At 50.8% G+C, this 14,760-nt stretch overlaps 1 protein-coding gene across 1 annotated transcript in view; it reads left to right on the top strand.

The window, feature by feature from the left end:
* The first annotated feature begins 5,720 nt into the window (after positions 1-5,720).
* The window catches only part of LOC133358777 (tenascin-X-like), a 151,946-nt gene continuing 142,906 nt past the window's right edge, over positions 5,721-14,760 (top strand). Inside the window, exons 1-2 of the mRNA XM_061577225.1 lie at positions 5,721-5,782; positions 6,194-6,482. Of these exons, the coding sequence (XP_061433209.1) occupies positions 6,317-6,482 (166 nt within the window). The 5' untranslated portion in view covers positions 5,721-5,782; positions 6,194-6,316. The remainder of the gene's footprint in view (positions 5,783-6,193; positions 6,483-14,760) is intronic.

Raw genomic sequence — 14,760 nt, forward strand, 5'->3', positions numbered from 1 at the left:
TACTACGTAGACTCATGTGTTTGAAATGTTACAGGCACGTTGAATTGTAGGTAGCGCTGTTGAACCGAGCTCTCATTGTCTCTTGAACACACAATACTCACGAACACGAGCGAATCATTAATCGAGCATGAAAATCACTATACATTGGAATAGACCATTACCTCCCTTGAAACACGCGCACCCCTGCTCTGTACCACCTACATGGTATGCTCCATAGTGTTCATGAGCCTCCCCTTGTGGGGTTGCAGTCCTGTTTGGAGAAGGTGGTGCTGAGTTGCGCTTCAAGTTTTACCGGTGGCTGAACGCGCCCGCTCGTGGCGAGGGTGTAGTTTTTGTAACCTCTCCACATCTCCTGTCGCTGAACACTGCATCATGTTCTGTACGGTGCGGTGGTGAAGATTGCAGTGATATATCTCCGCTACATCTTTCTGGCCTCTGTATGCTATGAAGAAGGGCCATTGCCCGAAACGTCGCCTTTCATATTTATTTTAAGGCCAACAGTGTGTGATGTATGAATGTGTTGAGTTGTTTTGTTGCTGATGGAAACGTTGACCTATTCTACAGGCTTACGCCGTGAGCTTTGTTTTATTTCTACATTACTGGTACCGGAGTATGCAGTTGAACTGTATGCCCGATAATAGCCGGGCTGCATTAACCCATGTTTACGCAGCGCGCCCTTAGGGGCCATCTATTTAGTAGGTTCGCAAAAATCCATCAAAACTTGACCCCCCCCTCTCTGTACAACGCGGACTTTTTACCCCCCCCCCCCCACCTGCGTACGTTCGCCTGACGCACCCCCCCCCCCCCGAATCCTATAGAACGGCCGATATTTAATCCACGCAGAAACGATCAAGGATGAATAATATTAACGTGTTTAAGCAAACAGTCCACCGCCGGACTATCTAAGTTGAAGGTCAATGTAGACGAATTATTATCGAGGCTTCACCCCCCCCCCCCCCCGGTTTCCTATGCGTACGTACATTGGGGCCAAGTGGTGTTAGCGAGCACCTATTAAGGACCGCAACGGCCCACGAGGCATTGGTGTGGACAAGCGCCACGCCCGGCCGCCTTTGTCTCCCCAGTGCTGAGAGTTACACACCGCACCAGGTACTGCTCCGTTAAGGCTGAGTCAACCCTGAGGACGCTCGGCACCGGTTCAGATGTCACTGAGCCGCTGATCGTGCATTGTTCATTGTGCCCATCGACAGCTCTGATCCGAGTTTTCTGTGTGGTAGAAGTTTGCCTGTTGACGTGGATGGGTGGTGGTGACCCCGCGGCCGCCCGGATACGCACAATAATCCCACCCGCTGGGTTAAAGAAAGAAATTAGTTCGAAAACTAATTTCTTTAAAACTGCTTTTTGTGTGCGTTTCGTTTGTTGTCCTTTCCCCCGCATCTCCGATTAGCACGGTTGGCTACGTACGGCGCGAAAGAAGTTCAACACACATGCTCGCATACAAAGGCCACCTACCGGGACGGCGTTGTGTGCGTGTGTCGCCCGGGCATTTAAATCGCACCGCATGTGGCCCCTATTCACGAAGGCCGCGTCGTCAGAGAGCGCGCTTTCCATGACAGAAGGGTCATTAAAGTTGGGGGATGTTGTTGGTGGTCGAAGAGACAACGGGGGGACACCGTGCAGCAGATGCAGTTGTACCTGCCATCTACGCTAATGGAGCCCGTGTTAGATTGTGAAACTGCTTCGGAGAATGATTTCACTTATCGTACAATCTCCGAGCCATCCGTAAGAGTGCCTCCCGTTCAGAGCCGCACCCATTCCCAACGGATCGCCGTGGGCAAGGAAGGGCTTCTTCTTCTTCTTCTCCTAATAAGCAGACGGAACTCGACACGACTGATAGGGGACAATTACGCAGTGACGCATCAGCCTTACCACCACCACCATCTTTCTCACCGGCCCTATAGAGCCTGGTTCTGTGCAGTAATATTACCATCGGCTATGATTAGAGGCCGTTCCCGGCCACCCCTAACATCATTTGCGAGTGATTTAGTGATATCTGAACCGGTTTTGCAACGCCTCCCCCCAACCCCCCCTGCCCTCCCCCCGCTTCACCAACTCGCACAGACCAGCGTGGTGAAGTATGGTCAAACAACCCCCATGATAGACGCATCGTGGGTAGACTTTCATCCAGCAGTCGATTGGCAAGGAGCTGTAACACAATATTCGATTCTAGAAGCTGCCATTCATCAGCCGAAGTTATATATTTTGTTTAACACAACTTAAGCCGCATTTCTATACACAGTACGAGCAGCCCGCGTGTCCTTTTGCACGTGACTGACCGTCCCGCCAGCCAACCAGCCAGCAAAACTTTGTTCGATTATCAGTGTTAATCGTTGTCATTGGCTGCGTTAGGTGATTGGTGCCTTCGTGGGACCTGGAAAAAACATTTGAAAATAGCTGCCTCTGTTTGGGCTTCGCGGAGCTTTTAGTATCGCCACGGCGTGACAACCCCAATGCTTTGATTATATCCGTGGCGTGGATTGTGGCAATAATCAATTAGCCGACAATGGGCAGGAAGCGGCGAGTCGGAACGCACGTGCCATCACAGAAGCACGCCACACATCCGCTCGTCTTTTACAGCTCTCAATCAATCAACTTCTGGATGAAGGTCTCAGTCTTGAGCCTTTCACTCATGGGTGGGGTGTGGGGGGGCTGTTTGACCATACTTCACTTCGCTGGTCACTCCGGGTTTGCGAAAGCGGAGCCCCATGGGGAATGGAGCCGCTGTTGGTGCGCGTTAATTAGCAAATCGTCGTGAACAACCATCAAACATTCAGGTGTGTGTGTATTGGACTTCTTTCGCACCGTACTAAGCCAACCGCGCTATAGCGGAGGTGCAGGGGGGGGGGGGCAACAAACTAAGCTACCAAGAGGCAGTTCTAAATAAATTACTTTTCAATCGAGATGATTTAAACGTGCATAGCTCCCAGTGGCTTCCTAATATCGGATGCAAGAGCGTTCCAGACGGCCGCAGAAGCGCGTCTGAAAGCGCGCCGCGTGTGTGTCCCTTTGGTATTTGTTGCGTCTAAGCAGTGTCTCGACTGCGTCTGAGATCGGCTCCGACGTAGTTTAAGAGGCACGCGTCTCCCCCCCCCTCACCTCGTCCACATCATCCAGCAGCGCGTACGGAGCTCCCAACAGCAGCGAGCCGCGCCGCCGCCTTTGTGTGTTGGGCTCGCGACAGAGACGTGATTTCATCCGGAAACCACCTCGGCATGATTTTTTTTTCTACACAAGTTGCTCTTTCCCCCCCCCACTCCACTCCACCCCCCATATTGCTCACCGCTCGCTAGACGTCGCGTCTGTACGAGGGGGCAGGGAAATTGAGGATGGAACGGGGCCAGGGGAGTGGGGGGGTTGGGGGGGTGGTGGTGGTGGTTGGGGTGGTGGTTGTTTGGGGGGTGGTTGGGGGTGGTGGTGGTGGTTGTTTGGGAGGTGGTGGTGGTTGGGGGGTGGTGGTGGTTTTGGGGGTGGTGGTGGTTTGGGGGGTGGTGGTGATTTGGGGGGTGGTGGTGGTGGTTGGGGTTGGTGGTGGTGGTGGTTGGGGGGTGATGGTGGTGGTTGGGGGGTGGTGGTGGTAGTTGGGGGGTGGTGGTGATTTGGGGGGTGGTGGTGGTGGTTTGGGGGGTGGTGGTGGTGGTTTGGGGGGTGGTGGTGGTGGTGGTTGGGGGGTGGTGGTGGTGGTTGGGGGGTGGTGGTGGTGGTTGGGGGGTGGTGGTGGTGGTTTGGGGGGTAGTGGTGGTGGTTGGGGGGGTGGTGGTGGTGGTTTGGGGGTGGTGGTGGTGGTTGGGGGGTGGTGGTGGTTGGGGGGTGGTGGTGGTGGTTTGGGGGGTGGTGGTGGTTTGGGGGGTGGTGGTGGTTGGGGGGGTGGTGGTGGTGGTTTGGGGGTGGTGGTGGTGGTGGTGGTTGGGGGGTGGTGATGGTTGGGGGGTGGTGGTGGTTTGGGGGGGGGGTGGTGGTGGTTGGTGGTTTGGGGGGGGTGGTGGTGGTGGTGGTTTGGGGGGTGGTGGTGATTTGGGGGGTGGTGGTGGTGGTGGTTGGGGTTGGTGGTGGTGGTGGTTGGGGGGTGGTGGTGGTGGTTGGGGGGTGGTGGTGGTTGGGGGAGCGATTTTTTTTCGCTGAGCTCCGAGTCTGGAGTGGATACGACGCTGTTTGGGGGAAGGGGGCTCTGGAAGCGAAAGGGTAAATTGGGGTATTTGGTGGTGGGGCGGCGGTGAGTAGTGAATGGGGGTGGGTGAGTAGGGGGTGGGTGAGTAGGGGGGGGGTGGGTGAGTAGGGGGGGGTGGGTGAGTAGGGGGTGTGGATGTGTAGGGGGTGGGTGAGTAGCGGGTGGGTGAGTAGCGGGTGGGTGAGTAGGGGGTGGGTGAGTAGCGGGTGGGTGAGTAGAGGGGGTGGGTGAGTAGCGGGTGGGTGAGTAGGGGGTGGGTGAGTAGGGGGTGGGTGAGTAGGGGGTGGGTGAGTAGGGGGGGTGGGTGAGTAGAGGGGGTGGGTGAGTAGGGGGTGGGTGAGTAGGGGGGGTGGATGTGTAGGGGGTGGGTGAGTAGGGGGGGTGGATGTGTAGGGGGTGGGTGAGTAGAGGTGGTGGGTGAGTAGAGGGGGTGGGTGAGTAGGGGTGGGTGAGTAGGGGGGGTGGATGTGTAGGGGGTGGGTGAGTAGGGGGGGTGGGTGAGTAGAGGGGGTGGGTGAGTAGGGGGTGGGTGAGTAGGGGGGGGGGATGTGTAGGGGGTGGGTGAGTAGGGGGGGTGGATGTGTAGGGGGTGGGTGAGTAGAGGTGGTGGGTGAGTAGAGGGGGTGGGTGAGTAGGGGGTGGGTGAGTAGGTGGGGTGGATGTGTAGGGGGTGGTGAGTAGGGGGGGTGGGTGAGTAGGGGGTGGGTGAGTAGGGGGGGTGGGTGAGTAGAGGGGGTGGGTGAGTAGGGGGTGGTGAGTAGGGGGGTGGATGTGTAGGGGGTGGGTGAGTAGGGGGGGTGGGTGAGTAGGGGGTGGTGAGTAGAGGGGGTGGGGTGAGTAGGGGTGGGTGAGTAGGGGGGTGGATGTGTAGGGGGTGGGTGAGTAGGGGGGGTGGATGTGTAGGGGGTGGGTGAGTAGAGGTGGTGGGTGAGTAGAGGGGGTGGGTGAGTAGGGGGTGGGTGAGTAGGGGGGGTGGATGTGTAGGGGGTGGGTGAGTAGGGGGGGTGGGTGAGTAGAGGGGGTGGGTGAGTAGGGGGTGGGTGAGTAGGGGGGGTGGATGTGTAGGGGGTGGGTGAGTAGGGGGGGTGGATGTGTAGGGGGTGGGTGAGTAGAGGTGGTGGGTGAGTAGAGGGGGTGGGTGAGTAGGGGGTGGGTGAGTAGGTGGGGTGGATGTGTAGGGGGTGGGTGAGTAGGGGGGGTGGGTGAGTAGGGGGTGGGTGAGTAGGGGGGGTGGGTGAGTAGAGGGGGTGGGTGAGTAGGGGGTGGGTGAGTAGGGGGGGGGGTGGGAGTTGGTAGGATTGGTGGTTGTGGAGCAGAGAGCGGACGAGCAGGAGGAGGTTGCTGGTGGTTGTGGAGGTGGTTGGTGGTGGCCGTGGTGGAGGAGGAGTAGAAGGTTGTGGAGGAGGAGTAGAAGGTTGTGTAGTAGGAGGAGTAATAAGGTTGTGGAGGAGGAGGCCCCTATATAACCACCGAGGCTCGCAGCCCGCCACCCGAGCGCTCTACGCAGTCACCGGCAGCAGCAGCGACCCCCCCCCCCCCGCGTTCGTCCGCCCCCCCCCCCCCAAGTCTTCCGCTATTACACAGCGGTCGTGGCAAAACGTAAGTGCGAAGAAAGACGGCAACCACCACCACCCCCCTTCTCGCCATCTCTCCCCATGTAATTTACGGCGCATTCTTGCGGCGCTCCGTGGACAAGAGGGGGGGGGGGGGTCCGTCTGTGCGGCGCGCACCACATGGCGCTTGTGGCGGCGGCGTCTTGGTGATGGGAGAGAGAGATAGTGAAGTTTGGTGCGAGTGAGCGACAGATGTTTGTGATGGATTCGCTGTCGAGGACGCCGGCGGTGGCACCGACGTCGCTTCCTTCGTAACTTGCGCTCAGCGCGGTTGGGCTCCGTGCGGGTGCAATAGAAGTACAACGCACATCGACACATTCCACGGTAACGCGGCGGTGTCTGTGACCACCACCCCCGTCCTCCTGCCTCCCTCCCTCCCTCCCTCTCCGCCTTTCAGAGCCGAGAGGCGGCGTGGGGTGGGGATCCCTCGACAAGGACGACTCCCGCGGTGGCTGTCGACTCGCCACGAGGGAGGACGAGCATCTTCTTCTAAGTTCGAGTCACCCACCCACGGAGGGGCATGGCAGCTCGCGGCGCGCCGATGGCGCTGCTCGCTCTGCTGCTGCTGCTGGTGGCCCGCGGGCTCCGGGCAGAGCCCCCCCCTCCACCGCCACATCAGCCGCAGGAGCAGCAACCGGGGGGGGGCTCCTCCACCCCCGTGCATAGCGGACCCTCCCTGGCGCAAGGTGAGAGAGCCTGTCCTGCCCTGTTGCTGCCTTATCATGCCATGCCACAATACCCCGTTCACTGCCCTTACATGCCTTGCCCTGCCTTGCCTTGCCCTGCCTTGTCCTGCTGCTGCTGCCCTGCCTTGCCCTGCCATGCCCTGCCATGCCCTGCTGCCCTGCCTTGCCCTGCCCTGCCTTGCCCTGCCCTGCCATGCCCCTGCACCGTAGCCCGAGTCGGCGCTGTGGCTCCCAGCTCGGCAAAAGTGGTGCCGCTAAGATCTACTTCTTTAGGCGCTACTTCTTTTTTCTGTTTTTGTTTTCCCGGCCGTCAATTTTATTTTGTCAAAATCGACTTTCGGGTGACGGAAGGCATACAAATACGAGACTTGTGATATGTATTTACCAGCGGTACGCTTCGTGTGTGCAGCGCTAAGTATCCCTTGTTTATCTGTTTTACCGTGCGTGGGTCCGTGTGGGGGAGCGGTGGTGCAGCGGTTAGCGCGCTGCGCTACGAACCCGAGTTCCATCCCCGCTCACGGCCAAACAACAGATAACAGTGATTAATATCTGAATCAGTCATGGTCCCCCTCTAGGTCGACTCGGCCTTTGTTCTCTGTGTTTTTGTTTCAAGTTATTTGTTTAACTTTAATTGTTCTGTACTTTGGGCCGCTATTGTGTTTATTGTATTGTAACTTTCTGACCTGCCCTTTGCTGGACATTTGTGAAACGGAGCATGAGAGCTCATCGTATTCCTCCAACAATAAATATTCTGATGTCTAAAATGAGAACCCGGTGTGGTGTGTAATCAACGCCACTAGGGAGACAAAGGCGGCCGGGCGTGGTGCTCCCCCCCCTCCCCTTCTTGTGCCGTCTTTATCGGTGCTGCTAGTCACTACTTTTTGGCAGCTCCCAACAAAGTTTCCATGACCTTATCGACCCCCCAACACCAGTTTCCTCTTATTTGTGTTGCCGGTAATTGTTTCGTTTGCCGTGTTTGGCTTTAAATCGTTTGTTACCACTTTGTTTTATTTGTGTATTTTAATTAATCGGAATTCAGTCGGGTTCCTAAGTTGGTGTCGGCGTTAATGCGTTGTGTTCTTGTTATCCACGAGATAAGTAGGAGTTTTGAGTTGTTACAAATCATCACTCGATCGCGTCCCCCCGGTCACAGACGTTCCGTGCTTGTGGGCCCCCATGAAGGTTCTTGGGGGGCCCCATGAAGGTTCTTGGAGGCACCTTGGGCAACTTCTGTTTCGTTCGGCTTTCGGTGATGACTTTATGCGGTCGGTCACTGCCTGTTGCCCCCCAAATGCGAATGACTAACTTACCGCCGCTGTCGCAAGCTAAAGCTGAGAGAGAAGCACCGACTCCGATCAACCATAGGGCAACAACGCCGCTTTGTCTTCTCTCGAGAATGAGGTTGTGTGTGGGGCGGGAACACCGTTTGAAGATGGAATTTGGTAAATTTGCTATGAAAAACAATATCGGAAAGTTCCTCTCCGGTGTTAATTTCTCTGGCCTTGTGCAAAAAAAAACCGATTGACACTGTCATGTCTGCCTCTTTGTATATCCACCGTGCTTATCCTTGCTATAGAAATATTTTTGTTCCTTTTCATTAAACAAACAAAAAACACATGGGTCAATTTTTTAGTATGCCTATTGGATCATTCGGCCCTCCTGGAGCCGCATGCAGTGGCTCTTTAAGGACTTCTGTGCTTCGTAACGTTATTTATAAAGGACTACCAGCGTCTCGTGTTCACATTGCATTGCAGTACTTGATATCTTGAGGGTTTTTTTTACCGAATTCGAAAAAAATGCCTCTTGTTTTTGGTTGCCGACCCCTGACTCCGATAATAGTAAATAACTTTTCCCACCAACATCTGGTTCACGTTAATTAACTGCTTCTGTGGCCATGGCAACGACTTCTGAACGACTCCTTCATGGACCCAACAATCACCAACGTGGCATCAACGCCACCCTCGTAATTAACGTCGTCATTACTCCTCCATCATCATCACATCATCATAGCCACCATCCGATTGGCGCGGTTGGCTTTGTACGGTGCGAAAGAAGTTCACCATACAGACGTGCCATCATTCAAATGATACTATCCTGGTCACTTGATTTCTTTCACCTTGTTAAACGAAATAAGCGTGCAACCTGAACTGCTACGGGCATAAACTATTTAAAAGATTTAAACTATTTTTTATTTTACCAGATAAGGTCCACTGAACTATAGATCTCTTTTTCAGAAGCGACCTGCCCACATGATAGCTCAACGAAGTGGCTCATGTAGAAATTTATAGCAGCCAAATACTCTAAACGCATGTTGATTCTAAAATGCAAACTCCAAATATACAGCAGCAGGCGTCAGGGTCGGGATCAAACTGACGACCTCCTGCATACCAGGCGAGGTAGCTGACATCTCGCTACCGTGGTATAGTGGGAGACTTTTTTTATACAGACGATTTGCACATTTTACACACGCTATCTGTCCCTCGCCGAGTTGCATGACAGAGATAAATGATGTTGATGCTGCTTCGTTGGCAGTGGTGCACAAGCACAATAAACAAAGCTTAACACATTCGGCATAGCCAAGGGTCTGCAACCAAAATAACAAGAGACATCTGTTTTCGAATTCGGTAAACAAAAAAACTTCTGTTTTAAGAGCTGCAATGCATGTTGATTACATACCTGTCAACCCATTATCAGTGCCTACCTTATTACAGACCAATTCAGACCTTGTTGGTCACCCCGTGCCCTTATAAATCTCAGCGTTCATCCTTCAAAGTCCCATCACAAGGGAGAAACACAAACAAATAGCCAAAACATTTTTTTGCTTGTATTGAGACGGCTTTACGATGTATGGACCTGAACTTATTTCCCTGTAGAAGAATACGGGTAAACCGTATGGGTTGACAGTTATGTGGTGGTCCATATAATAAATAAGCAGTGCTCCGGAGCGGCAGGTTGCTGACCCCTGGTCACAGCACAACATGAAGGCGGTGTTATTGAAGAAGGGCTATTACCCAAAACGTCACATGTTTTATATATATACAGATGTATGGTCTTTATTAATGATTGTGGGCTTTTTATTTTTATATGAATCAGATGTGCTTATTTTTGTGTCTAGACTTGTAAGTTCTATGTACATATTTGTCAATTTTGGATTCGTGAATGTCACTGTTTGTATGTGATTCGTGTATAGTTCTGTAGTGTGCGATACTTTGTAAGAATGGTTTATCGAGTAGTAAAAAAAAATGCACTTTCAAGTACCTTTGAAAGTACTGTTCTACGGCGTACAAGGTAGACATTGTAAGTTGCGATGATGCGGCCAATTGTCACGGAACTTGTGTGCAAGGGTGGGTGCTGCAGTCTGACGCTCTTGTGGAAGAATAATAATGGAGACGGGACGGATTGTGGGCTTGTGTTGCGCATTGACGCAACGCTGAAACGTTACTTTCTTTTTAGACCAGCGAATTTAATGCATGTATTACATTGAACGTTTTTCCCACCGTACGTAGCTAACCGTGCTAATCAGAGGTGCAGGGGAAGGGACAACAAACTAAACTCAAAACGCACTGGGTTGACTGGGAGTTGCTAGCTACCCCAAATTAAGCCTGGTTAGTACTTGGATGGGTGATCGCCAAGGCTTGTCAGAAGTTGTAGGTGTGGAGCGGATGGGGTTGGGGCAGGGGTCGGCGACCTGCGGCTCCGGAGCCGCATGCGGTGGCTCTTTCAGAACTGGCTTCGTGACGTTAGTTATCAAGGACCGCCGTCTCGTATTGACATGCATTAAAACGTGTCTCTTGTTATTTTGGTTTCTGACCCCCTGGGCAGGCTTAGACAGCTGTGTTGAGTGGTAACCCCCTTTGTTTGTGTGTGGGTATCACCCCGGATACACCAGTTTACTGCAACATGCCACACACGCACTCAATTATATTGGTCCAAACATGATGATATGGGACCCTTCTTGAAAGCCTTGAAAATCACCCAAGGCTTATCTTGGGCACATTCTGTTTCGATCGTTAGGTTTTGCGCAATGGTTATGATTTTAGTAGATGGAAACTTTCTTCCACGAATAAAAAAAACTCTTATTAAAGTATGAAAAATAAGAATAGGCTGTATTTACCCTTTATGGTAATAAAACAGGAGGTGTTAAGATGTTCAAACGCCAAATAGACACCTTTTGCAAGGAATCAAGTCAGCATTAACCACACGTACTTGTGGAAAACATGCAAACAACCATGCTCTGATAATATATGCATTCTTTGAAAATGATTGGCCTACACTACAGACAGGGTTATTTATGGCTTAGTCTCACCAGTGGTTAATGCAGACTTGATTCCTTGATAAAGGTATATCTATTTGATGTTTGAACATCCTAACACCTATTCTTAACATAACTCAATTTGCAAAAAACAACTTGATGTAGGCTATTAATACATTGTTTATAATCATTACATGTGAATGTAAAAACAAATAGTACTGCATGGTATCATATTACTATTTTGTACATTAATATAGTGCAGTAAAGTTAGGTTTACTTGTTTAGGTTGCAAATAAATAAATGCCTCTAAATTGGACAGTTTTTGCAGATCTACATTAGTAATCCGTCGGGATATTTTAGGCGCTCTAAATGGCAGAGGTGTAGTAACATACACAAATTATTAACTGGGTCATTCTACATTTAAACGGTCGACGATGTCTATCCAGCAACATTTGATATCAGAGTAAAATAGAGCTCCGATTTTGGCCTTGCCTGAGCTGACCGAGACAACTTAATGTGAACCTTCCAGTTCTGGTAGTGGATGTCAAGGCTCGATTTCTTCCATTTCGTCTCAAGCCTATTTTGCTCAGGCAGTGTGGGAAGTGTGCCTTTGGGCTGGGGAGGGTTAATAAGAGGTACACCGTCCTCGGAGGGGCAAGATATTTCACAATGGTAATTATTAGTCATTGTTATAATAATAGTCCCGAGAATGGGTAGGTAGTAAGTGCTCTCTTGAGGCTGCCCGATTAGTAGCTTGGATCATAAGTGGTGAGAGCCTGGTCCTTAACCTTGGGCAGGTGTCTCCACCCTCATGTTTTTGTAGCCTCCGCACTGCCCCCTCTCTAAGTTAGAGGAGATAATGACAGTACTGGAATGCAGCAGGAGTGTTGGTGAGGAGCTACCGACGAGCCTTTGGAGCTTGGTCGTCTGCGGCGTCAAGGCCTGCAGCCGCCAGCGTGAAACCTCCGCGAACGTGTGAAAACCCACGTAGTGACACGGTTTGGAGTGCAACAGCACCAGCAACGGCACTGGACCACCTCCCCCCCCCCCCCCTCCCAGCTCTCATGCTGTTTGTGGCCTCCGTGAAAGAATTCCACGATTTTATTCCACCACCTATGGCCTAATTCCGTACACGTGAAATTATGGCATCAAAGGTCGCCTTAACGAGCATCGGTGGTGTGTGAAGGATAATCTCGCTTCGTTGAGAAATGAGATCACTCCTGGGGCACCGATGAACGTTTCGCCTCCCCACGGTGTTCGCGCGATGCTGTGGCCGTGTTGACGGTCGCATGGGAAAAGAGGTTCACAAAGCCTGCCGTCCTGACAGGTCACAGCCACTGGCCTGTGGTCACGAGGCGTCAATGTGGTTTCCTGCTCAATCGAGAATATTTACTGTTCGAGCCAGTGGCTTCCCATATAGCTGCTGCTCGTTTTATTGACCCAGGAGAGACGTGAAGGGCCGAGACTACCCTTGGCTAGGATTTGAATCGGCCACCTTTCAATCGCGAGCTGCACACTCAGAATCATAACATTTGTTTATACTGGAAGAATCCGATGAGCTATAAAGCTCTTTCACAGATGGCTACTCGAACCACTACTGGCACTCACCTGGCTGGATTATAAATAGTAAAAAATACACGTCCCTGTTCGCATTTTTGCCCTTACTTTTGTTTAATTAAATCTTATTGACGTGCACGAATTTGTGCACGTGATATCTATTGTTTGTACCAAACTCTGCATATTTCACTGTAAATGTAAATTTTCACTGAAGCGTTACACCTCCTTGCCACAAAGCTGGCTCTAGAACTAGACAGGAATCAGAAAATATCCCCCAAGTTTTAGTTTTATAAAACAACAAAGCTGTTTTCAATAAATTTCTACCCCTTGTTTCAGGACGGCGAGCTGCCATTTTTGCAAGACTTTAGAAATGGCGTTAAACCCGTGTGACCTCGATGACTCGCTCATAACATCTGCAACATGTTCGCATGTATGCTTGATTGCTCTTTTTAGGTAGGGGTGGAACGATGCATAGATACATTTTAATTATTCTGCTCCTGATTAAGGTGCCCTGCAGGATGCATCTGGAAAGCAAAGTTTTGGTGTTCTTCCTCCCTCCCCTCCATTTGTTACTTTTTTGAGTAAAAGTCAACAGCTGGGACTCTCATTCTATTTGGTTCATATTTACAAATTGCTTAGGATCTTGTCCGATTCTTCTCTGCATCTGCCTCAATGACTCTGTATTTACTCTAATGCATTGTTCACCTCTGAGCAACCAGTATATGTTGATTGTCTTTAAACAGGCTGTGTTTCAGCGTAACAGGCAAATGAATAAAGCCAGGAGGCACGACCTGAGGCACGACCTTGAACACGACAAACTTGAGTGGCATCCTACGCCTGATTCGTGCATTAAATTGCGTGTAAGAATCTGTGTGGTTTTCATGATCAAGTTGTATATCATGGGTTTTCAGTACTCCTGCAGCCACTTGGGGGGCACTACAATTCACTGCAGAGAATTACAATGTTTCGCCCTTTGTCAATCCACGTCTGAACTGAAACCGTCTGATACTCGTCGCGGCTTCATCTATCATACTTTTGCAACGGTGGTCTTTTTATGCATGTATGTTGGACTTCTTTCGCCACCGTACACAGCCAACCAAGTTAATCGGAGCTGCTGTGAGAGGACAACAAACTAAAGAAAGTATTTTAAATTTAGTAGAGGTTCGTAGAGGTTGGTGAAGAGATGATGTCCAGAATTGTTTCAGATATCACTAGCCATGTTTGCTGGCTGTATGCGGGAACCGGACTCTGTTCGCCGGGTTTTTTGAGTCCAGTGTGTTAACCAGTGTGTCGCCACTCCATTGTTCTCAATTATACCATGGTATTGTAATTTTTGTTTACATTGGTACAGTGTTATTGTTTGTAATGCTGTAACGAGAGTATAGGTTAGCTGGTAACTTCTTGCAGTTATGAGATTGTTGTATGATATTCCAGCCTGGGTTGATCTCCTGTCTGGCTTATGAAAATTGAGTACCGATTGTTCCACTTTCTCACTGGTTGCCATTCTCGGAGATTGTTCCCCTTCCGCCAGAGTGGAAATGCGACGTTCTTCTAACTACGACGTAAATGCATTGTTAGGTTGTTTATTTTGCGTCGGCTTTATTAAAGTATAACTGTTATTGACAATTTCGGTATTCGGTATTTTCATAATTTCTCCTTTTGCCGAGTTGCTCATGCTCTAGCAAGCGGGTTTGCTGACTCCCCCCTCCACCCCCCCACTGAAATCACTTAAATTGAATTAGAATGGCATTTCCTTGCTTCCTTGCCTTGTATGGCTCGCGCGGGCTGGAAGGCCCTGGGTCTTGTGTCCTCACGCGTGACGGGGGAAAAAAGAGTATGGGGGCTGCATGGCGGTCGTAATGATTGCAGTTGATTGGTGCATTCTATACGAGTGAGTGTTTTAAGTGTTTCTAAAGCATGTACGTGGCCGAGCGGTGGCGCGTTCGCCCGCTTGTTGCAGGGGTTCATGGTTCGAATCTAGTGGTGCGGTTTTTACCGCACGAGTACCGTGAGGTCGTTTGCAAGGGTGGGCTGTTGCGGGCTGTTGTCATGGTCCAAGTTACAAAAAATAAATATTACTGCAAATTCATCGATTGAAATGTACAAAGCAATCACCGAGCCCTTACTGCAAAAAAAATTTTGGCAGGACCCTCCTAAAAGAATCTTGAGAGTCGGTGAGGCTTTTTTGGTTAAACAAACATATTGAATTAAACTATTTAGTCAATTGCTCTTAAGTTCTGTCTCCATGAAATTTGTGTAAAAGAAATAGTGTACATTGATTTATAAGGTCACATGCATTACACCAAACTGCTTGGCACAAATGAAGGGTAGTACCTTGCTGATTTCGTCAAGGAGCATAAACCATCACACGAACTCTGGTCATCCTCGTGGCAGTAGCAGCTTTTGGCTCGCCATCAAACAAAGACGGTCATCGCATTGCGCACTTTTCAAATGTGTCCGGAATGCTCT

The sequence above is a fragment of the Lethenteron reissneri genome, chromosome 7 (genome assembly GCF_015708825.2).
Source record: "Lethenteron reissneri isolate LAM-NWPU_2019-01 chromosome 7, ASM1570882v1, whole genome shotgun sequence".
NCBI lineage: Eukaryota > Metazoa > Chordata > Hyperoartia > Petromyzontiformes > Petromyzontidae > Lethenteron > Lethenteron reissneri.